Consider the following 23,799-nt stretch of genomic DNA (forward strand, 5'->3'; position numbering starts at 1 on the left):
GTGGAACTGGGCTGAGGGGCACCATGCAGTTGTCTCTGCCGAGGGGCGGAACTGAGCCGTGGGGCGCTGATGTCCGCTGGGCAGTGGAACCGAGCCGAGGGACGCCGGGCAGCAGTCTCCGCCGAGCAGCGGAACCGGGCCGAGGAGCGACACCGGGCCAAGGGGCGCAGGTGTCCACCGTGCAGCAGAACCGGGCCAAGGGGCTCTGGGCAGCAGTCTCCACTGAGGAGCGGAACCGGCCAAGGGCCACCGGGCAGCGGTCTCCACCAAGGAACGGAACCGGGCCGAGGGGCACTGGTGTCCGCCATGCAGCAGAACCGGGCCAAGGGGTGCCGGGCGGTAGTCTCCGCTGAGGAGCGGAACCTGGCTGAGGGGCGCCAGGCAGCGGTCTCCGCTGAGGAGCGGAACCGGGCCACGGGGAGCCGGGCAGCGGTCTCTGTTGAGGAGCAGAACCGGGCCGAGGGGCGCTGGTGTCTGCCATGCAGCAGAACCAGGCCGAGGGGCGCCGGTGTCCGCCATGCAGCGGAACCGGGCCGAGGGGCGCCGGGCAGAGGTCTCCGCTGAGGAGCAGAACTGGGCCAAGGGGCGCTGGGCAGCAGTCTCTGTTGAGGAGCGGAACCGGGCGGAGGGGCGCCAGTGTCTGCCATGCAGGAGAACTGGGCCGGGGGGCGCCGGTGTCCACCGTGCAGCGGAACCAGGCAGAGGGGCCAGGCCGAGGGGTGCCGGGCAGCGGTCTCCGCTGCGGAGCAGAACCGGGCCGATGAGCGCCAGTGACAGCCACGCAGCGGAACCTGCCAAGAGCCGAACTGCAGTGGTCTCCGCTGAGGAGTGGAACCGGGCCGAGGGGCGCTGGTGTCTGCCGTGCAGCAGAACCAGGCCGAGGTGTGCCGGTGTCCGCCGCGCATAAGAACCGGGCCGAGGGGTGCCGGGCAGCGGTCTCCGCTGAGGAGCGGAACCTGGTTGAGGGGCGCCAGGCAGCGGTCTCCGCTGAGGAGCGGAACCGGGCCGAGGGGCGCCGGGCAGTGGTCTCTGTTGAGGAGCGGAACCGGGCGGAGGGGCGCCAGTGTCTGCCGTGCAGGAGAACTGGGCCGGGGGGCGCCGGTGTCCACCGTGCAGCGGAACCAGGCAGAGGGGCCAGGCCGAGGGGTGCCGGGCAGCGGTCTCCGCTGCGGAGCGGAACCGGGCCGATGAGCGCCAGTGACAGCCGCGCAGCGGAACCGGCCAAGGGCCGAACTGCAGCGGTCTCCGCTGAGGAGTGGAACCGGGCCGAGGGGCGCTGGTGTCTGCCATGCAGCAGAACCAGGCCGAGGTGTGCCGGTGTCCACCGCGCATAAGAACCGGGCCGAGGGGCGCCGGGCAGCGGTCTCCGCTGAGGAGTGGAACCTGGCTGAGGGGCGCCAGGCAGCGGTCTCCGCTGAGGAGCGGAACCGGGCCGAGGGGCGCCGGGCAGTGGTCTCTGTTGAGGAGCGGAACCGGGCGGAGGGGCGCCAGTGTCTGCCGTGCAGGAGAACTGGGCCGGGGGGCGCCGGTGTCCACCGTGCAGCGGAACCAGGCAGAGGGGCCAGGCCGAGGGGTGCCGGGCAGCGGTCTCCGCTGCGGAGCGGAACCGGGCCGATGAGCGCCAGTGACAGCCGCGCAGCGGAACTGGCCAAGGGCTGAACTGCAGTGGTCTCCGCTGAGGAGTGGAACCGGGCCGAGGGGCGCTGGTGTCTGCCGTGCAGCAGAACCAGGCCGAGGTGTGCCGGTGTCCGCCGCGCATAAGAACCGGGCCGAGGGGCGCCGGGCAGCGGTCTCCGCTGAGGAGCGGAACCAGGCTGAGGGGCGCCAGGCAGCGGTCTCCGCTGAGGAGCGGAACCGGGCCGAGGGGCGCCAGGCAGTGGTCTCTGTTGAGGAGCGGAACCGGGCGGAGGGGTGCCAGTGTCTGCCGTGCAGGAGAACTGGGCCGGGGGGCGCCGGTGTCCACCATGCAGCGGAACCAGGCAGAGAGGCCAGGCCGAGGGGTGCCGGGCAGCGGTCTCCGCTGCGGAGCGGAACCGGGCCGATGAGCACCAGTGACAGCCGCGCAGCGGAACCGGCCAAGGGCCGAACTGCAGTGGTCTCCGCTGAGGAGTGGAACCGGGCCAAGGGGCGCTGGTGTCTGCCATGCAGCAGAACCAGGCCGAGGTGTGCCGGTGTCCGCCGCGCATAAGAACCGGGCCGAGGGGCGCCGGGCAGCAGTCTCCGCTGAGGAGCTGAACCTGGCTGAGGGGCGCCAGGCAGCGGTCTCCGCTGAGGAGCGGAACCGGGCCGAGGGGCGCCGGGCAGTGGTCTCTGTTGAGGAGCGGAACCGGGTGGAGGGGCGCCAGTGTCTGCCGTGCAGGAGAACTGGGCCGGGGGGCGCCGGTGTCCACCGTGCAGCGGAACCAGGCAGAGGGGCCAGGCCGAGGGGTGCCGGGCAGCGGTCTCCGCTGAGGAAGGCCCGGAGACCCGGGCCGATGAGCGCCAGTGACAGCCGCGCAGCGGAACCGGCCAAGGGCCGAACTGCAGTGGTCTCCGCTGAGGAGTGGAACCGGGCCAAGGGGCGCTGGTGTCTGCTGTGCAGCAGAACCAGGCCGAGGTGTGCCGGTGTCCGCCGCGCAGAAGAACCGGGCCGAGGGGCGCCGGGCAGCGGTCTCCGCTGAGGAGCGGAACCGGGCCGAGGGGCGTCGGGCAGTGGTCTCCGCTGAGGAGCGGAACCGGGCCGGAGGGCGCCGGGCAGCGGTATCCGCTGAGGAGCGGAATCGGGCCGAGGGGCGCCGGGCAGCCGTCTCCGCTGAGGAGCAGAACCGGGCCGAGGGGCGCCGGGCAGCGGTCTCCGCTGAGGAGCGGGCCGATGGGCGCCGGGCGGCGGTCTCCGCTGAGGAGCGGAACCGGTCTGAGGGATGGCGGTGTCCGCCGTGCAGTGGAACCGGGCCAATAAGATAAGAGCTCACTGAGCATGTGCAGTTGGCACGCTTGCTTACTTATTACAAACTGCAAGAGCTCCACCCATCTCATTTGATCTTTCCTGCAGTAGAAGGAAGGTCTACAGCTCAGTTGAGAGACTTACTTATTTTTAGAGGCCCAAATTGAGGAAAGACCTGCAGCAGCTACATCAGATGCAGGAGCCAAATGAGAGAAAGAAGCCCTGCTTTATTAATAGTTTGGACTTTCTTGCTGTTCTTTCATTATTGGACACTGTTAGTGGTGATATCTTTTCTGAGTGCTTTTTCTTTTAAAAAAAGCACTGAAGATTTTGTACAATTGAGTTCTGCTGAACATAGATACTTATTATATGTTTACTATTATTTATCCTTAAATGATAGAAAGTTGATTTAAGATTAAAGGTTTGTTAATTTGTTCAAGCAATTTCATATTTGTTTTTAAGCCACAGGGTGCCATCATACAGTGGATCCTCGGTTTTCGTTGGTAATCCGCCGAAAAGAATCGATGAAAACCGAAACGGATGAAAACTGAGGCAAACCTTTCCATAGGAATCAATGTAAATCCAATTTAATCCGTTCTAGGCACTCTAAAAAACATACTAAAAACACATTTTTGGTGAATAAACATAGTGTTTAATGCTGAAAACAGTAACAAACAGTAACATTAGGACCAGCTTCAGAGCCAGTGGACCAATGTCGCTCCAGAAAGCTCTCCAAAGAGGTCTGTTTCTGACGCCTCTTTAAGATTTGTCTGAAATGGGATATTGTCATTAAACAATTTGCAGACATGGCCTGCAACAACTTTGTCTGGGTGATTTTTCTTCACAAACCCCTCCACCTTACTGCAAATTGATGAAAACCGAGGCAAATCGATGAAAACCGAGACAAATTTTTTACTGAAAAAATCAATGAAAACTGAAACTGATGAAAACCGAAGGCAGTGAAAACCGAGGTTCCACTGTATATTTTTTCCTAGGTCTCCAATAGAGATTGATGTGGTCAAGGATAAGTAGGTTACATATGCATCTCTGGTCAGTGGCCTCCGCCAAGAGCAGAACCGGGTTGAGGCACGCCTGGAACTGGTCTCTGCCGAGGGGCGCCAAGCAGCTGTCTCCACTGAGGGAAGTCAGAAGATGGGACTGAGGAGGAAGTTCGGGGAAGCAAAGAAGCTTGGGAAACATAGTTGCACAGGAACTGAAGATATTTTCAAAATATTTCAACTGGAGAATCATTTTAAAAGAGGATTTATTTAAAATGTTTTGAGGCTGTAAATAAAATGTGGAACTCCATGTAGGAAATGTTTTATTTCCTGCCTCAAAATGTTTGAAAAGGTTTGTGCGGAAAGGGCCATTGTTCCTTCCAACAATCTTATAAGCCACATTTTGTATTTTGCACTATAGCAAGGTTTTTTGTAGTATATGACAAAGAATATTACCTTTAAAAACTGTCTTGATTCACAAAATCACAGGTTTAGAGATTCTGTAGGTTTGCAGATGGCATCTCATTGTACCATGAGAAAAATAAGAAGTGACTGTCCCAAATCAGCCCCAAAGTTTGGTAAGTTAAAAAAACCCTCCTAGATATTGATTTAATTTACCGTCTGTAATGCTCTGCAGTACACAACAGTAATTTGTACCCTTTAGATGTATACATAATATCAAAATGTTACATAAGCTATTTTAAAACTGCAGTGTGTCTGTGTGTGTGTGTCTGTGGTAAATTCCAGAGGGGTAACCATGTTAGTTTACTGTGATTCAATGCTGGACTCAGTCGGGTCCAACTTTCATCTGCGGGTACCATAGTTGGACTTTAGAGGCAAAGCCTACAGTTTAAAGCTGAACCTGGCTAGGCCAAGTCCAGTGTTGAAATGAAAGGCAGGGTCCAAAGTTTGAAGTTAAACCCGTTGGGATAGAGCAGAGTTCTTGGTGAGGAGGGAGCCAAGCGGCCAAGGGCACCCCCCCCCCCTTCAAGTGGTGCCCAAGTCACATGCCCTGGCTGCTCCACCCGAGATACTACTGTTTGTTCTTTAAAAGGGAGAAAGCAACATGAAAGAGCTAAATTTGAACTTATCAACAAATTAAGCAATTGACTAATTTATGGATTGACAGGAGTATTGAAATTGTTCAGGTACTAAACCGTGAGTTAAAGCCCTCCTGTTTGGTGCAAATATACAATCAAAAACATCCTTATTACTAGAAAAATCTAAAAAAAACTTATTTTTACAGAGCTCCTTTGAACAGGTGCTCTCTACACTAGCAATATATAAATTAATTCCTGTTTTGGTGGTTGTTGGTTTTCCAGGCAGTATGGCTGTGGTATGACTGATAGTTTTAGCTCCTAGCATTTTGCCTGCATCTATGGCTGGCATCTTCAGAGAAATGTCACAGTATTTCCCTCTGGCACAGTAACATATCTTACAATGACATGTCTCTGAAGATGCCTGTCATAGACGTAAGCGAAATGGTAGGAGTTAAAACTACCAGACCACAAGAACACAGTGTGTCAACTGTGTTTATAAAAGCAACAGTCAGTTGATTCTGGCTATGAAAGCCTTTCACCGTACAACATCCTGGTTTCTGGAAAACTGTGGAACACAGATATTCCAAGATTTTTTCTAAAGAGGCAAAAACTGTACCCTTATTGGTTAAAGTACTTCCAGATGTGGTTGCCAGCTCTGGCTTTGAAAATTCCTGGAAATTTGGGGGTTGGAAAAGCAGAGTTTGGGGAGAAAAAGGAGCTGAGCAGGGATATGAAGGCATGGAGTCCGTCCTCTGCAGCTGCTGTTTCCATAAGAAGAACTGATGACTGTAGTCTAGAAATATGTTATAATTCCCAGGGAACTCCAGGCCCCATCTACAGGTTAGCAACTAGGATTGCCAGCTGACAGCTGTTAACTGGAGGGACATGAGGGGAGGAAGGACATGAAGGTGCCAGCATTGGGTACAGTGTACCGTCACTTCTGGGGAAGCCAGAAGTGACATGTTATCACTCTAGAAATCATCAGAAGCTTAACAATAAAACCTCTATGGCAGTGATGGCCAGAGGTGGCACTCAGAGCCCTCTCTGTGGGCACACACAGAGTTCATCATGTGGGGGGGGAATCACCCCCCCCACACACACACACACACATCTAGGCTGGCCTGGGCCGCTGGGCTCGATTATTAGCATTAAACCTAAGATCTAGTTTTGGGGAAGCAGCGTAGGTAACCCTGTTAAGCGCTGTTAAACCCCACTGATTTTCATGCAAAGAACTAAAGTGCGATCCTTTACCTGGGAGTAAGCTTGGTTGCTGGCAGTGGGGCTTGCTTCTGAGTAAACCCTCCTAGGGTCGTGATTCACCCGTTGGAACAGTTGCACAGTTGCTTCAAACCAAAGCCAACAACTACCACCAAGCTTACTCCCGAGTAACGCACATCTCAGAGCCAACCATTTTTTCTTAACTAAAACCTCAGAATTCAGGTTAAATTGCCATGTTGGCACTTTGCGATAAATAAGTGGGTTTTGGGTTGCAGTTTGGGCACTCGGTCTCAAAAAGGTTCGCCATCATTGCTCTATGGTAAAATCATAATTGGTAAAACCATAATTTCTTGAAACATGATGTCATTTCTGGATAATCCCCAGGAGTGACGCCACACCTCACACAATGCCAGTGATTTAAAAAATTCTCTCTCCGTCACTCTTGGATTGCCAGCAGGACGTCCCTCTGGCAACCCTATTAGCAGCCCTACTTCCAGATCACACAGAAGCATAACATTTAGTACATATGTAACCAAAGGTGTTCTAGCCATGACCCATCTAAGGAGATGTCATTGTGTGAACAGACTTGTGCATTCATGCCACTTGCTAGATTAGAGCTATAAGCATAAGCTTTATCTCTTTCTGTGTGTGTGCATGCATGTGTGTATGTAAAATATTTTTAAATTAAAGTATTTGTGAAAGAGTAATACATTTGAAAAAGCACTGAACAGCAAGCCAGTGTTTTCAATAATATTTTTAAATTACATTTTACATTTCAGCACTATTCTTTAAAATATTATCTATCATCTATAAGATGGTGCAGACCAATATTTATGCAACTAAAAGGTAATGAAATATTTGAGCTATTTAGATATTATATTCAAAATCAAAAATACATTTTAAACTACATTAAATTAAGCATGCAAACTTCTCAGATATGATTCACAGCTGATAAGTGAAGTCTTTCAAACGGTTTGAATGTTACTTTATAATCCGACAGCACCAGTGGAGAGATGTTTTCACACGCAACAACTTAATTTTTATTACTTATTTTTGCAAAACTTGCTCATGGGCCTTTTTGGAACCAAAGTTCTTCATGACAAGGATGAGCGGATTTCAGTTTTAAATGATCTATATTTTAAAAATAGAAGCTACATAGTCTACTTACATGAGGAGAATACCTCAATAGTTAAAGCTTAGCTCCTGTGATAGATGATTCTATGTATTCAAAGTACTTTTGGACCAGACCAATGGCCAGTAGCAGCCAGTGAAGCAATTTATTTATGTAAATTGTTGGCTGCCACTGTATGGTGAAAGGAGGGAGTATATTATATTAGTGCATTGGTGCTGGCTGGCTAAACAAACTTCCAGTGACATTGGCAGTCCATTAAACTCCTTGCTAGTTTGGGGAGGGGGGGGGGATGAACACTATGTTGCTGTAGATATGCAAAGTTCTATCTGTGGGGGGCAAATTTCCTCCTTCCACAGGAGCCCAAAATGACCTTTGAAATCCTGCTCTTGGAGGAGAGTGATCTAATAAGTGTGCAAATAGTTTATGAATTAGTAAAATTAATTGGAGATGGGTTTTCTACCATGTTCATTTTGCAAACCAAAAGAACTTTTTGTCTGCTCTGTCATTGTTCCATGCTGAAGATAGGCAGGGCACAACAGAGTTTAGGCAGAAGGAGGCAGATAGCACAGGAAATCTGATGAAAATCAAGACCAGTAATGGCAGGCACATAAACTTTCTCTTTTATCTTGACAGAGATGTATTTTATACTGACGTGCAGTATTTTGGCAACCAAAGAGTTGTGGACAACATTATTAATGATATTTCTTGTATGCTCAAGATATCTAGGAGGAGTCTACACATTGTTAAGTATTAAATAGTTTCTTTGTATGATTTGCAAAAGTTTAAAATGTTTGGGGAAAGGCAACAAAAAATCATCTCTTGCCGTGCAGTCCAAGGGAGGAGTACAGAAAGAGCTTTGGAACCAGCGTAATCCCCACGTGGCAGCTCAATGCCAGGCACCATCCAAGCATCTGTGCACTGGTGCTCCAGTGCAGCAGCCCACGCAGGTGTCCCTGGAGGCATTTCAGGGGCATTCCCAGTGGTAGAGCCAACTTTAGTCAGCTTTCAGCCCAGGAACACTCCAATTGATGGCGCAGACTTATGCCATCAAAAAGGGAGGGCAACCCATTGAATTGCATGGGGGAGATTGCTGGGCAGCCAGGGATTTCTTTCAGTTTTTGTGCTTGCCACATTGCCTGAAACCTCTTTGGAGGTGATGCAGTTGTTCCACAGTGGTGCCGTCCCCAACTGCCATGCAACTATACCCCTTTTGTGACTGCTGTGACTGTACACTTATACACAGATTTACCATTATTTTATCTACTGTTCCAAGCTGAGGACATGAGCAAATAAATGAAGGTGGAGGCTTCAGAGTCAGCTATTTAAAATGCTTAACTACCAGTGAGTGTCTTGGAAAGTGGATATGCCAGCCTTTTTGCTCAATCTTGCCTGGTATCCCTCCTTTCTACAGCCTTTCTACCCACATATATTTTATCCATAGTAAGCAAAGAATCATTTTTACGGGATTAGTATTTAGTTCATGCCTAAATAAGCATTCTCTCCCCCTTATAATGTACTGTAAAATTATACAGATCTTTATTTCAGTACACCAATGCTTACTTAGAAATGTCTGGAGAAAAAAAGGGAGAACCATGTTTGCCAGTCTGAGCTTCTTGAAGAGTGTAAGAAGAGCCTTGCTGAATGAGACCAGTCAAAGATCTAGTCTAGCATCCTGTCTCACAATGTGGCCAATGAGTCATGATGGAGGAAACAAAACTAGATCGATAGTTTGGTAATTTGCACTGTATAATGTCTAAGTGTATAATGATTGAATGGATGCTTCCTATTTTCCAGCTGTCTACCAGCAAAGGATGCATTGCTGGTAATTTAAGTTATGTTGAAGAAGATGGTTCAAAAGTGAATTGTGCCTGCAATACAATGGTATGTATTGTTAATTCATTGAATTTGATTGCGACATGAGGATTTGAACACAGATCTTCTGACAATCTAACTACTGCACCATAAAGGTAAAGTTTCCCCTTCAATCGTGTCCGACCCTGGGGTACCACTGTGAGCAGTGATTTTATAGGCAAGCCTCTTTTGTGGGGTAGTTTGCCATTGCTTTCCCCGGCTATTCTTTACCCCTAGCTATGAGCTAGTTACTCATTTACCGACCAAGAAATGGATAGACGGCTGAGTTGACCATGAGCCAGCTGCCAGGATATCTGACCCACAGTGGGCTCGAACTCCTGACCGTGTGAGTGGGTCTCAAAATTAAGAAGCCCTTTACTGTTCAGTCAAAATTAATCTCTTTTTTCCTCTTTGCTTTCAATGAAGCAGAATCTGGTGATGCCCTTTACATACTTTTCAATATAAGTATTTTCTTGATGCTCATGTTACAACACAACTAGAAAAATCTTTCAAATTCCTAGGCATCAGCACTAATTTATCCAAAATTCAGGATAATTATATTTTGAGGGCATTAGTTCTGAAGCGGTACCAAAACAGAGACTGCCATTTTAATTTAAATGTTTTGTGAATGCCCAAGTCCTCCCCGCCCCCCTCACTGATGCTCACCAAGTATGTGCCAGACAGCCACCTTTTAAAGTGTGGACAAACTGCACGTGCCCTGTTGAGGCCCCATGGTTAATCTACATATATAAAAAGGAAACCGTCCGTTTGTGAGTCGTGTCTAACTCCGAAACCATTGGACGGATTGCTTTCAAATTTTCACTCAACATGCCTTTCCAATGCGGGCAGGTTTTCGGATATTCACATTGCTGAAATTCAGTACCCGAGCCAGGTAAAACGTCTTTTTCCTGGCACACCAGCCCATGAAGCTGGTTGTGCTTACTGTCACCCTTAGAATGTTCATGCAGCATGTCTGTGGCCTGAGGGGTTGGTATGCCCTTACAATGTTTGTGCAGATGACCAGAGATGAGCAGTGAAAACAATAAATAGGTAATACTGTAACAGATAATTTGCCTAAATACACACAGTAATCACAGAAGTACTGCAAAGGTATGAAAGATGTTTCAGATCAATAATTGTAGATATTATTTCTTCAGGAATCCTCATATTTAACGGTGCGCAACTTTTCTGTTGGGGCACCTGCAACAATACTGTAGTTAAACATTTAGACCACACACTTCAATTTACTTTGCCAATTTCTTCCTCTATCCTGTTTTTTCCTCCATATGTTTGCCATATTGAAGCAAATTCCTATATGACATCTAAAATGTTAACAAAGATTTTCATAGCTCTAAATATCAGCTGAAGAATGATAAAACAAATGGAAAATACAGCAGAGCTAAAATTACTGTAAACATCTGTCATCAGGATATCTAACTTTTAGCACTGTCTACTGACTATATGAGTGTTCCAGCATAAAAGAAGATTATTGTATTTGGAAGAGTATGTAATAGTGCAATACTAAGAACACTTTCCTGGGAGTAAGACCATTAAATAAACTTGAGTAAGATTCTGAATAGACCCGTTTAGTATTGCTCTTTTAGACTGTGATCTTTAGCTTGCCTAATTCAAGTCATACTGAGTTCAGTGGGACTAACATCTGAGCATATATTTTTAGAATCAGGCAATTAATATGAGAGATGTAAGCTACATGTATTATAAGGACATACTGGGCAGAACTTATATTATGATCAATCTCTACTTCATGGTGTAGTGGTTAGTGTCAGACTATGATGGGAGGGAGTTAAAATCCATATTAAGCCATAGAAGCATGCCAGCCAATCACTATTTTACAATCTAACCACCTCTTGTGGGGTTGTGCAAATACAATGGAAGAGAGATGGACAGTGCAAGTCACTTAGGATCCCCATGTGAGTATAGATACAGTGTAATGAAGTAAATATGTAAATATTGTAGAAAACTATTTTGGATATTAAGTATTGGAGGGGATATTTATTCCTGAAGCAAGCACCTGAACTAAGGTGCTTCTTACGAGGTGAATCCGAGAAACTAGCAAAGATAGTAGTAGACAAGAAAGAAGTTCTGGCAGCCATTGATAAACTAAATGCTGCCAAATCCCCTGGCCCAAATTGCATTCACCGAGGAGTTCTTAAGGAGCTCAAGCATGAAATTGCTGATCTTCTCACTTTAATATGCAACTTATCCCTGAAATCAGCCTCCATCCCTGAAGATTGGAAGATGGCCAATGTCACATCAATCTTTAAGAAAGGATCTAGAGGGGACCCAGGAAATTACAGCCCAGTCAGTTTGACATCTGTTCCTAGTAAATTAGTAGAATCTGTCATGAAAGATAAAATTATAAAATATGTAGAAAAGCAAGACCTGCTGAGGAAGAATCAGCATGGCTTTTGCAGAGGCAAGTCCTGCCTTACAAACTTACTAGAGTTCTTTGAGGGTATAAACAGGCATGTGTATAAGGGGGAACCAGTGGACATTATCTACTTGGATATCCAAAAGGCTTTTGACAAAGTTCCTCACCAAAGACTATTGAAAAAACTCAGTAATGAAGGAATAAGAGGGGAAGTCCTCCTATAGATTAAAAACTGGTTGAGAAACAGGTAACAAAGGGTGGGTGTAAACGGGAAGTTCTCACAATGGAGAGATGTAGAGAGTGGTGTCCCCCAAGGATCTGTTTTGGGACCAGTGCTCTTTAACCTATTCATAAATGACCTGGAAGTAGGGGTGAGTAGCGTGGTGGCCAAGTTTGCGGATGATACCAAATTATGTAGGGTGGTGAGAAACACAAAGGTTTGCAAAGAGCTCCAAGCGGACCTTGATAAATTAGGTGATTGGACTAAGAAATGGCAAATGCAGTTCAATGTAGCAAAATGTAAAGTGATGCACATGGGGCAAAAAATCCAAACTTCACATACACTCTATAGGGGTCAGTGCTGTCAGTCACAGACCAGGAAAGGGATTTGGATGTCTTAGTCGGTAGTTCCATGGGAATGTCAACTCAATGCATGGCAGCTGTGAAAAAGGCAAACTCTATGCCGGGGGTTAATTAGGAAAGGAATTAATAATAAAACTGCAAAGATTGTCATGCCCTTAAATAAAGCAGTGGTGTGACCGCACTTGGAATACTGTGTCCAGTTCTGGTTGCCACATCTCAAAAAGGATATCGAAGATAGAAAAAGTGCAGAGAAGGGCAACAAGGATGATTGAGGGACTGGAGCACCTTTCTTATGAGGAGAGGTTGCAGCGCTTGGGACTCTTTAGTTTGGAGAGGAGACGCCTGAGGGGGGATATGATTGAAGTCTATAAAATTATGCATGGGGTAGAAAATGTTGACAGAGAGAAATTTTTCTCTCCCACAATAGTAGAACCAGGGGGCATACATTGAAAACCAGGGGGCATACATTGCTGTGGGGCGGGGGGAATTAGGACTAATAAAAGAAAACATTTCTTCACACAACACGTGATTGGTGTTTGGAATATGCTGCCACAGGAGGTGGTGATGGCCACTAACCTGGATAGCTTTAAAAGGGACTTGGACAGATTTATGGAGAAGTCGATCTATGGCTATCAATCCTCCTTGATCTGAGATTGCAAATGCCTTAGCAGACCAGATGTTCGGGAGCAGCAGCAGCAGAGGACCATTGCTTTCACATCCTGCATGTGAGCTCCCAAAGGCATCTGGTGGACTACTGCAAGTAGCAGAGTGCTGGACTAGATGGACTCTGGTCTGATCCAGCAGGCTCTTTCTTATGTTCTTGTTCCTTATTATTAAATTATTTTAAATGTATGTGTTTTCTATTTATGATTATTTCTTACACTTTTGTTTTAGACTGCTGTGCCATCTAATGTTGAAGGAATGAAAAGTATCCTTTAGATAAAAAGTCTACTTGTACCAACCATGGGCTAAAGTGTTAACTTTTTTTTCTTGAAGATGTGGTACATATGATGAATTATGGATCAGGATGCACAAACTACAGAATTCATCACTTCATTATGTGCTGCAATAAAATTTGACCAATATTAGATTTCATTTGTAGCCTTAACAATATAGATTTGATCACCGATGCAAAATTTATTCTAATTGTAGAAAAAGATGCAACATTTCAAAGACTCTTGGATGATAACTTCTGCAGTAAATTGTCCCCATGTATAATGATTACGGTATGCTATTTACACTTTGTGATTTTTAGGTTTGGCAGTAAGATCATTTCTAAAGATTTATTCAAAACATGGTTTATTATAAGCCTCCTAACTGAACATTACTTCTTCAGGGGAAAGGTGTACCAGATCTGAATACAAGACTTTTAGTAAAAAAATTATGGGATTCATGTCATGTACCTGTCTTTGCTCTTATGGATGCTGATCCACATGGTAAGTGTAGGAAGCTCTACAGCAGAATATTGATTTTAAGGTGATTGTCAAAGGGAATGGAGATAATCTACCTAATTGTCACTCCATCATTATATCTCATTGTCAGCACAGACCCACCTGTAGATAATTAAAGCCAGAGACTGGAACTGTGAACAGACAAGACAGACCTTTATATAAACCAGAAAAAGCCCCAGGTTTCCAGAAAAATTTAAATTTAAATGAATAAAAATACATCAAGGGGATGGTTTTCCTGCATTCTCTAATCCATTACTCTGTGTCTAGTCTCTGAGGCTGCTGTTTTAACAAAATGTTTTACAGATGGGTATGAAACAAAACAAATAATGGCCTTCTCCTTCAGCGGGGCTCCATCATTCACAGACAGTTTGGTCATGTCCCCTATTGTCCAAGCAGGGCTATAGACAATTTTGATCCTCCCAGGAACTGTAGGGGGTTGTCTTTCCACCAGATCCCAGCCTTACACCTCAGACAACGAAGAGGGAGAGTGGTCTGGGTATGAAGAGGATCTCCACAATAGATCCTCCAGGCTGTTCTCCAGCGAACATTTTAAGATGCTGCTGAAGAAAGTCATTACTACTTTAAACCTACAATCTGACAATTCTGACCATGCAGCGCCACCTGCTGACAATGAGCAATATGATGCGAGGGCTTTCAAAAATCCAACCAACCCAATTGAGGGATGGTCCTTTCCCATGTGCTTCTTGAAAGTTATAAAAGGCAAATGGCAGTGGTGGGATTCAAATAATTTATCAACCGTTTCCGATGGTGGGATTCAAATAATTTAATAACTGGTTGTTGACAAGCACCATTTTAACAACTGGTTCTGCTGAAGTGGTGCGAACCTGCTGAAACCCACCACTGGCAAATGGGCTTCTCCAGGAAGTGAGAATTCCCTCAGTGCCAATGCAAAGCACTACTACACTCTTATCTGAGGAAGTTATGGAAGAACTGAAGGTCCCTCTCACAGACAGGCTGATTACAGCACTACATTCAGGAGCCATTCTACCTAAGGATGGCAGGAATGCACTGAAAGACTCCTTTGACAGGAAAAATGAAATGGCCTTTAAAAAGGCATTTGAAGCAGCATCAGTAGTGACCAGGGCTCTGTCTAGTCCAGCTTGCCAGAGCCTCTATCATCTGGCAAATAATTTCACCAAGGAGTCTAACAAGAACTTTACGTCTCTTAAGTGCTTTTTGGTAAAAATGCAGCACACTTCACAATTTATTGCAGATGCATCTCAGGATGCAATGCAGTTTTGCACAAGGTCATAGGCTGTGACAGTTTTGGTTCAAAGGAACCTGCGGCTGAAGGCATGGAAGGTGGAAAACACTACTAAAGCCAGCCTGTCAGCTGAGAGATTCTCTGGCAAGCTACTGTTTGGAGAAGATGCTAAAAGAAGCAAAAGTTAAGAAGAAAGCAATGCCAGCAACTTTGTCATCTTTGGCTTCACACAAGGGAAAAGACAAGGGAAAAGGTTTTCACTCCTTTTGTCCATTCCGTTCTGCCTACAAGACCAAGGATTACAGCCCCTTATGAACTGGAAGCGACATGTCCTCCTTCAAAGGCAGAAATCAGGGATGCCAATTTCAGCCTATCTACAGGGAAGGCAAAACTCCTGGTCCCAAGTCTTCCCCTGTTGGCTGCAACATCAGAGGTTGCTTGAGTATCTATCAGGAAAGGTGGGGAGAAACTGTAAGGGATCAGTGGGTACATATGGTACTTAATATCATTACACAAGGGAATCCGAGTTTTCCACACCACCTCCTCATCTATTCCAGTGCATTCCAATGTCCAAATCAAAGGAAAAGGTAGAAATTCTACTTGGAGCAGTCTTGCATCTCATTAAAATAGAGGCCGTTGGGCCAGTTCCCATAGAACAGAGGGGCCAAGGGGTTTACTGTCCACTCTTCATGATGCCCAAAAAATCAGGGGAGTGGAAGCAATTCTAAATCTCAAGTGGTGGAATCTGTGGATGACAAAGAAGAAATTCCTTGGACCATTTTGCAGTCATTCAGATGCAAGATTTCCTGACCTCTCTGGACTTACAGGAGGCGATCCATCCTCTCTCTTTGTGTTATTTTCTATACCCCTGCACAGACAATAGGGGGCGTTACCAAACTGTCTGTGAATCACCTCGCTCCACTGAAGAGAAAACACTTCCACAGTAGGTTCCAATTTGTCAATTTCATCATTGTTTATTTTCGCTTTTATATTAGTATATGTGAAAGTGGAGTTGCATAATATATCACGCTCCAAAAGTAGATAGAGCCTGATAATTTATACTGTGTTTTTCAACTAGGTATTGAAATAATGTGTATCTATAAATATGGATCTGCAGTAAGTATTCCACAGTTTTAAATTCATAGTATTCGCTGTTTGATCTTGTACCTGAAATATGCAACCTATACATCGTGATGTCCTTAGTCCTCACCATGGGATGGTGATGTCCTTAGGCCTCCATGGAACGGTGCTGGCTTGCCATGGAAAACTGAGCAGAAAGCTTCCAGAAGTTTCAGAGCGATAGGAGTGCCCTCCCCCTCCACTCTGGAGCCAAGAGTTGACTGGTTTGCTGCCCAAGTAGTCACATGAAGGGTCAGGTAGCGTGCTCCTCCCTCAGTTCTCTCTTCACCATCGTAGAGAAGGACTGGCTTTTGCTGAGCACTTCATTTTACTGCACAGTTTATCTTCTTAACTGCATTCTTCAAGAAATGTTCCACACTGGAACAAAGTTGGCTCAGAATGATGAGCATTAATTAATGTCTTTTCTGCCTTGGTAAGATTCATGTTTCCAAGACATGCCCATCTTGCCACCTCCCAAGGCCAGACTTGAATGGGCTTCGCCTTCAAGGCTTAAGGCCGCGCTGTGGGAAATCTCTCGTTTTGGTAGATATTTCCAAGAAGAGTTCCTTAGAGGGCTCCTACGCCTTCAGTCTCTTCAGTCTGCATGGCTCCAACTCGACCAACCGTGAACTCTGCTTTGGTGGCCAAATAGGCAACTTCTGGTTAAAAAGTTTCCAGTTATAAAGGTCAAGAGGAAGGTTGAAAACACCTCTCAGTTCAATCTTTTGTCTTCTTGACTCCAAGGCTCATTGCCAATCCAATCCAACTTTCTAGTTCATCAGCCAGAGGTCTCTTCTCAGTATACAATGTATTTTTTTTACACTTTAGTCAATGTCATTCGAAGCCCATCACCTCACAGTTCCAGCGATAAGATGGCTTGGAGTTCTTCCATCTGACTTTGACAGGTTAGTTATTTTTTAAGGCATCATTATCCTTAATCTTTTATAAAAGGCAAAACAACGAGTCTGCTTTAAATCTCATAATACTGGGAAAATGCTACTGGTTTATTTTAAAATACCATTGGTAGATGTTGCTAAGATCAGTTTGTTGCAACTCACAGTGCCTTATAAAGTTACAAAAGTCAAGCCAGAAATTAACTGATGATCCGGTTCTATGGCTGTATGTACGTCCATGTATTACTGTATTCTGTAATTTTGAATTCCCATTTACAACTCGTTCTCCATTCAGAGGTGCCCTGTATTTTCCATATCTGCAATTACACTAGCACAAACGCATTTTACACAGAATCCAGTATTGTGAGAATTGTAGCTGCTGTTTTTCAAAAGCAAGTTTCAAATTCCTAAGACTAAAATGAAAAACTGAAAAGTGTGTGGCAATGTCTGGTGAAATCTAAAAAGTTAAAGGTAATGTCTGGTTTGGTCCTGGAGCTGGGCTGTATGTTATGCTGTTAACTACATATCTCCCATAATGTGTAACTTACTCTTATTAGCTTCTCTGTATTTCTCTTCACTATCTCATTATATTTGAGATAGATCATAAAATTACTATTTCATCATTTCATCATTTGTAGAAAATTTAGAAAATAAACAACCATCTACGGAGGTGATCCTGGTAGGTGATTTTAACGCCAGAGTGGGTACGGACCTTTCTACCACTTTGGCCCATTTGAATCAGGAGGATGATCTCGTACAGCTTCTTCTAACCCCAGCTCTTCGCTCCTCAAAGGACTCTCTCGTGAATGCGGCAGGAATTCAGTTAATCAAATTTGCCATCAAATTTAACAAATTATGGTTAAACGGCCTCAAGTGCTATAGGAATGCAGATAGCTTTACCTTGGTAAACTCGCTCGGTGCTAGCGTGATCGATTACATCTTAATATCCCCCTATCTACACCAGTGTGTCACATCTTTTAGCGTTGGGGACTTATTGCTAAGTGATCATCTTCCACTCAATGTAACTTTTTCATTTGAGGTAAAGACTAATACAGAGGACCCCACCAACTTTAGGCATCAGAAAATAACATGGTCACCTCAGGTGGCAGTTGCTACAGAAACATCTACTTTAGCTCTTTTTACATTTAATAAACTAAAAGAGAATATATTACAGGGCTGACACACCAGAACGTGGAATACATCACTTTGAACAACTAGTTTCAAATTTAGCAGGGGAACTTCAAGTCAGCCTCCTCGACCAAATCTAAGGCTGTAAACCGTCATAGAGAATGGTTTGATCGCTACTGTATTGAATTTTAACAACTTAATACTTATCATTATATAGAAGTTACCGCAGCACAGGTGAGGAAAAGCTACTCAGCAATATAACCCAACTGAAAAAGGATTTTCAAATTATGGTACAATGGAAACGGAAAAATCAATTCGAACAGCAGTGGGAACAACTATATCAAGCCACTTTAACAAATAACATTAAGCAATTTCTGGCAGATCATAAATAGAAGGGCCCAAACGTGCAGTATCCAGTTGCCCCATATTTCTACCAGACCCATGGTTCACTGCAGCTGGCTTTCCAATCTGTTCAATGCTAGCCTAACTGAATTTGATTCCACTTCAATACCAGAGGAGCTACCAGATTGGCCTGAGGTTAATCCTCAAGAAGTGAGTAAACTAATCAGTGGTTTGAAAAGCGGTAAGGCCGCAGGTCCTGATGCAATAATTCCTGATATACTTAAAGCCTCCCGCGAGTGGTCGGCTAAAACTCTGGCTTCCTTTTCTACCCGTGTAAATAACACTGGCCGCAGCCCAAAGTTGTGGCTACGCCTATAGTTGTCCCAATCTACAAAAAGGGTGATATTACTAATCCTTCAAACTATCGCCCCATAAGCCTATTATCTGTAATTGGCAAACTATATGCAAAACTACCTCCTTAGGAGAGTGGAAGATTGGGTCAAGCAAGCAGAAGTATTAGGACCGGAGCAAATTGGATTCACTAAAAAATAAATCAACACTGGATCATGTAACAGTTTTGAGTAACACTTAGCTAACAAAAGTATAACTCATAATAACCGTAAACTGTTTGCAGCCTTCCTGGATTTAAAAGGGGCATTTGACTCCATATCTAGAGCCCTACTGTGGAGAAAATTGACGGCGTTACACATGGATCCCAGACTACTGTTTCTTATAAAACAGCTACACACTTGCACTAGCTGCAGAATAAGAGCCGCAACAAAAGGACCGCTCACAGAAAATATCATCACAACCACAGAGGGGTCAAACAAGGCTGTACATTGGCCCCCACTTTGTTCAATATATTCCTTAGTGATCTAGTGCCAACCCTCCAGAAGGCCAATGGGCATGTTCCCAAATCCAAGCACTCAAACACGCGTCTGCGTTACTGTATGCTGACAACACCGCTCTTCTTTCCCACACCAGTGTTGGTCTCACTTCGGGCTCTTAAATTGCTGTGCTGAATATTGTAAGAGGAACGAACAGGTAATTAACCATAAAAAAACCAAAATAATGGTCTTCGCTAGAGCCATCCCCCCTAGTCATACATGGACCATCATCAATAACAGACCCATAGAACAAGTTAACCAGTTCAAATATTTGGGCATAACTCTTACTAGCAACCTTAATTGGGCAGTACATAGGAAATTAGCACTCGCTGCAAAGCTAACAAACAGTGCCCTAGCACTTCAGCCGTTTCTTTTTCACTGTGGGCCACCAGAGTATACCATCCGTGAGATTGAAGGTGTTCAATGCTAAATGCGGCTCTCAGTTCCTCTATGGAGCACCTATTTGGATCGGAGCTATAAATAAAAAATATAAACACAGCTCCAGTCCCGCTTTCTTCCACAAAATTATGGGCTTACCAAATTGTGCTTCATATGCAGCCCTTTTCCATGTTTAGAACTCGGGCAAATATCATATGCCACGCATATTCATGGCTGAGAACTGTCAGATACTGGCTACGTGATCCACTATTTGGTGGTGGATCACTCTAGTTTGTTACACCTCATGCTTTCTGACTATGCAAATTCTAGGTGGTTGAAACTAGTTGAGGGAAAAATCAACACTCTTATTTTTTCATTAGAGTCGCTAGTCCCTCTTTCCCTATCAGAAGCATATAGCCGCTTGAAAACTAAGCCATTAGAACAAGAGCATCGGGATATGATAACAGCTGCGAGGAAAAAACGTGTTCCTAATCTCCAACCCTGCTTTTTCTACTTGAACAAGGACACATGGCCAATTATTTACAGTGGATCACCAACCCTAAATTAAGAAGAGCTTTAACACTGGCCAGATTCAATCTAATGCCTTCTATGCTGCTCTATGGCAGATATCAACAAATTGATAAACAGAGTGGGCTATGTCCATGCATATGGGTCAGGTGGAGACACTCGATCATACCCTCTTTCATTGTGTAAGGTTTGCAAAAATCAGAATGTCACAATCTGCACTTATCCCATTTCTGTATAACAATCTAACTGATGCTCTTAAGATACCTATGCTTTTGAACAACATGGATCCCACAGTGTGTGAGAATGTAGCAAAATTTCTGCTAACAATAATCGATCTAAGTCTAGATGAATACCAACCAATGTCTATGTATTATGACCACATATAGCCAGCAGTAATTTTTCTAGCTTCTGTCAGTATCCGATGACGTTTAAGTGAGTTAACTTAGCTGAAGGAATGTCCTATAGTTACAGAAGGACCATGTATATATTTTAGTATTTAGTATTTTAGTACCAGTGTCTATAATTGTGAGCAATAATGGGCAAATTTTGTATGCTGATTTTGTATGTTTATTTTATGCCAATAAAGGCTTGTGAACTATTTTTAAACAGTTTTGACAAATGAACAAAGCAAGACTATCTGGTTTTTTCAGACTGAATATACCTAAGAGTGCACTGATTCCACTGAGTAAACGGGACCAAAGTAAGCTATCCAGTTTGCAGATGAGACCTTACATTTCTTATCACCCAACCTGGAAAAAAGAAGTATGTATAAACCATTTCCTCCCTGTTACTTATATCTTACTCCAAGGAATTTTCTTATGATCTTAGAAACCTCTTCAAATATACTGAGAGGTTTTCATGGTAGGATGTGGACTCAGAGAGCACTGCTTCCAGACTAGCATCCTGACTGACACCAACAAATATCAACCTGGGCCTTCTGCTGCCACCATTCCTGTTGAGTGAGAGCATCTGGTGGGGAGGGGTGGCGGCGGCTAGGAGCTTGGTTTTGTATCTTTCCTAGTAGAAACCTTGGGGTAGTTTCAGAAGTCAGTGGTGAGGTCTTGCTCACAGACTCTGGCTCTGCTGGTACATTGGCAGCTGACACCTCTGCAATGATGGACCCTTCCTTTGGAGTTGGAGTCACTGGGCTGGGCAGAAAAGATCATGATATACTCCCCACTCCCATAAATCCTTGCAGGGGTAGAAAAGGAGGGAAGCCTGAAGATAGGGAGGCAGATATCTAGTTGCCTGGTGGGTAGGAAGGAGAGAAGGAGGGAGGAAAAGGAGAGAGGTTATAGAGACTTTCAGGGAAGGGAAAGACAAAACTGTGTGGGGAGGGATGAGAAGCCCCCTGCAAGTCCTTGTGGGTTCCCCCTTGTTAATACATCTCTCAACTTGACCCCGTCTGTAGATATTTAAATTTGGATACTGGAGCCATAAACAGACAAGATAGATTTGTTACACCTGAGTTGAAAGGCCATGGTTTATGACATTGTAGTCAACCAATAAACCAGAATCAAAGCCCATTAAAGTGGGTTTGCAAAGCATGGTTTAAACTAATTGCTGTTTTCTGTGCTCTGTGAATGAGTTGCCTATACTTATAACTGTTCTACTTCCAAAGGCTACTGTAACATAGAAATAAGAGCAAACTTATGAATGTAGAAGTTAAAATATACAAAGGCTAAAAGAATGGCAAATAAAAGTGGACAAGGGAATGGGATTTTGTGGTTTCCTTGTTGCTGGTATAGTTGCAAATAAAACAATGGGGCTTCTACATGGCAATTTTCCTGCAGCCTCCCTCCCCCAATCCCCCAGCAGTACCACACCCCTTCCCTGAGTCAGCAGAGTTTTTGCACTTAAAGAAAATCAGTGCTAGAATATTATTATATCTTAACTATAAGTGCAGCAGGTTCTATTATTACCAGCTTTCATTTTAAGAAAAGTAAGTCTCTATCCACTGAGTTGTCTGAGCTGAACTATTGCATCTACCTCACAAAAAGGCTTACTATATGCCTGCTTCTGCTGGCAGATCTCCTGCTGCTGCCTGTCATCTCACAGCTGGACAGTTGGAGGAAATTGGCCAGCAAATCAGGGGGGTGCGACTGTTGTCTCTGCATGATGGCATCACTTGTAGGTCATGCCAGAAGTTATGTCATCATGTGGAGATGTGGATCATGCCCACCATCTCTTGCCAGTTGTGAACAAAACACAGCAATCCTAAGCAATTACACTCTTTTAAGTCTATTGACTTCCGTCCATTTAGGAGAATGTAAGTTTAACACTGTTTACACTGTTAACACCATGTAATTCATCGTTAATATCATTTTGTTAAGCACCTTACCCCTCCCAGAGAAAGAAAGCAATTACAACAGAAGAGGCTCTGACCAAAAAAGAATAAAAGACAATTTGCCCAAGAAATTGTTTCAGTTGCAGTGCAGTTTCTGATTGTACAGTAGCTGCAGAGAATGGGCCATTATCAGCAGAATTCTAAGCACAGTTACACCTTTCTTAGCAAATTGACTTCAATGGACTAGTAGGATATAACTGTGTTTAGGCCTGCACTGTATGACAATAACAGTAATAATAAAAAGGTCACAAGCCAGCACAAACTGAAACACCCTGATGTTCACTGAAATCAATGGGCTGCACCAGGCATTATTTTTATTGGATGGTAACCAAAGAGTTATATGAGACCAACAAAGATTAACTAATTTTTGTGATGTGAATGAGCCAGTCTTCAACAAAGCTATTACTTTTTTGCTATGTCACACTTGTGTATCATCAAATTTGTGTATCATACAAATTTGCCGAATCAATAAATGCCCCGGTTAAAATTGTGTATTATACAAATTTCAACTGTGATTTAATTTCATGCATTTCTTTTCAGCTCGATATTATGGCAGAATCTAAAATGAAGGCAGAAATTCAAGTTTTGACTTCTTTTACATCAGATTACCTATCCAAAGTGTATTTGCCAAACAAATTGCAATTTGGTGGATGGATATGAATATTTGCACAAACTTTCAAATGGCAGGTTTTGCCCACAGCTGTTAAAACAGGTTTATAAAATGGCAGTCATTCTGAATGAAACACGTTGAAAATATTTGGTTGCAGATTTTGAAAATGTTTTTGAGAATTTCTTCTTGCTTATCTTTATAATATTTTCCCCATGTCCTGATCTATGTTCGCAGCACTACACAGAGATGCATTACGTTTAACATTTATTGATCACATGTTAAAATAAATTACTTGACCTCTCTGATCTTGTATTTTTAGCAAATCAAATTATTTTTTCAATGTTAAATCAGAATAATAATAATAATATGCATTTTTGTCATTTTTTTACATTGCTTTAGCCTTGCATGCAAAGGAATTTTTGGCTGACTTGTTAAAGACAATTTTATTTCTTTTACCTGTACAACCGTTACCTTTACCTATTACAAAAATAATAAATTAAGAAAACTAAGCATGAACAAATATATATTTCATTGAGTGTATGTGGCCTCAAGAATTATCCTCAAACTAGTCTTTCTATAGTTGGTCACTGCTGGTCTCTGCACTATAATAATAGAATTGGAAGAGACCACAAGGGCCATCAAGTCCAACCCCCTGCCATGCAGGAACACACAATCAAAGCACTCCCGACATATGTTCATCTAGTTCCTGTTTAAAAACCTCCAAAGCAGGACACGCCACCACTCTCCGAGGCAGT

At 44.4% G+C, this 23,799-nt stretch overlaps 1 protein-coding gene across 1 annotated transcript in view; it reads left to right on the plus strand.

The window, feature by feature from the left end:
* SPO11 (SPO11 initiator of meiotic double stranded breaks) overlaps nt 1-23,462 on the plus strand; it is a 44,572-nt gene extending 21,110 nt beyond the window's left edge. The window contains exons 4-14 of the mRNA XM_048497902.1: nt 4,411-4,499; nt 6,959-7,025; nt 7,945-8,053; nt 9,106-9,192; nt 13,031-13,064; nt 13,253-13,362; nt 13,473-13,572; nt 15,891-15,928; nt 16,760-16,836; nt 20,738-20,849; nt 22,975-23,462. Of these exons, the coding sequence (XP_048353859.1) occupies nt 4,411-4,499; nt 6,959-7,025; nt 7,945-8,053; nt 9,106-9,192; nt 13,031-13,064; nt 13,253-13,362; nt 13,473-13,572; nt 15,891-15,928; nt 16,760-16,836; nt 20,738-20,849; nt 22,975-23,094 (943 nt within the window). The 3' untranslated portion in view covers nt 23,095-23,462. The remainder of the gene's footprint in view (nt 1-4,410; nt 4,500-6,958; nt 7,026-7,944; nt 8,054-9,105; nt 9,193-13,030; nt 13,065-13,252; nt 13,363-13,472; nt 13,573-15,890; nt 15,929-16,759; nt 16,837-20,737; nt 20,850-22,974) is intronic.
* Nucleotides 23,463-23,799: the final 337 nt, after the last annotated feature.

This window comes from Sphaerodactylus townsendi, linkage group LG05 (genome assembly GCF_021028975.2).
Source record: "Sphaerodactylus townsendi isolate TG3544 linkage group LG05, MPM_Stown_v2.3, whole genome shotgun sequence".
In the NCBI taxonomy this organism is placed as follows: domain Eukaryota; kingdom Metazoa; phylum Chordata; class Lepidosauria; order Squamata; family Sphaerodactylidae; genus Sphaerodactylus; species Sphaerodactylus townsendi.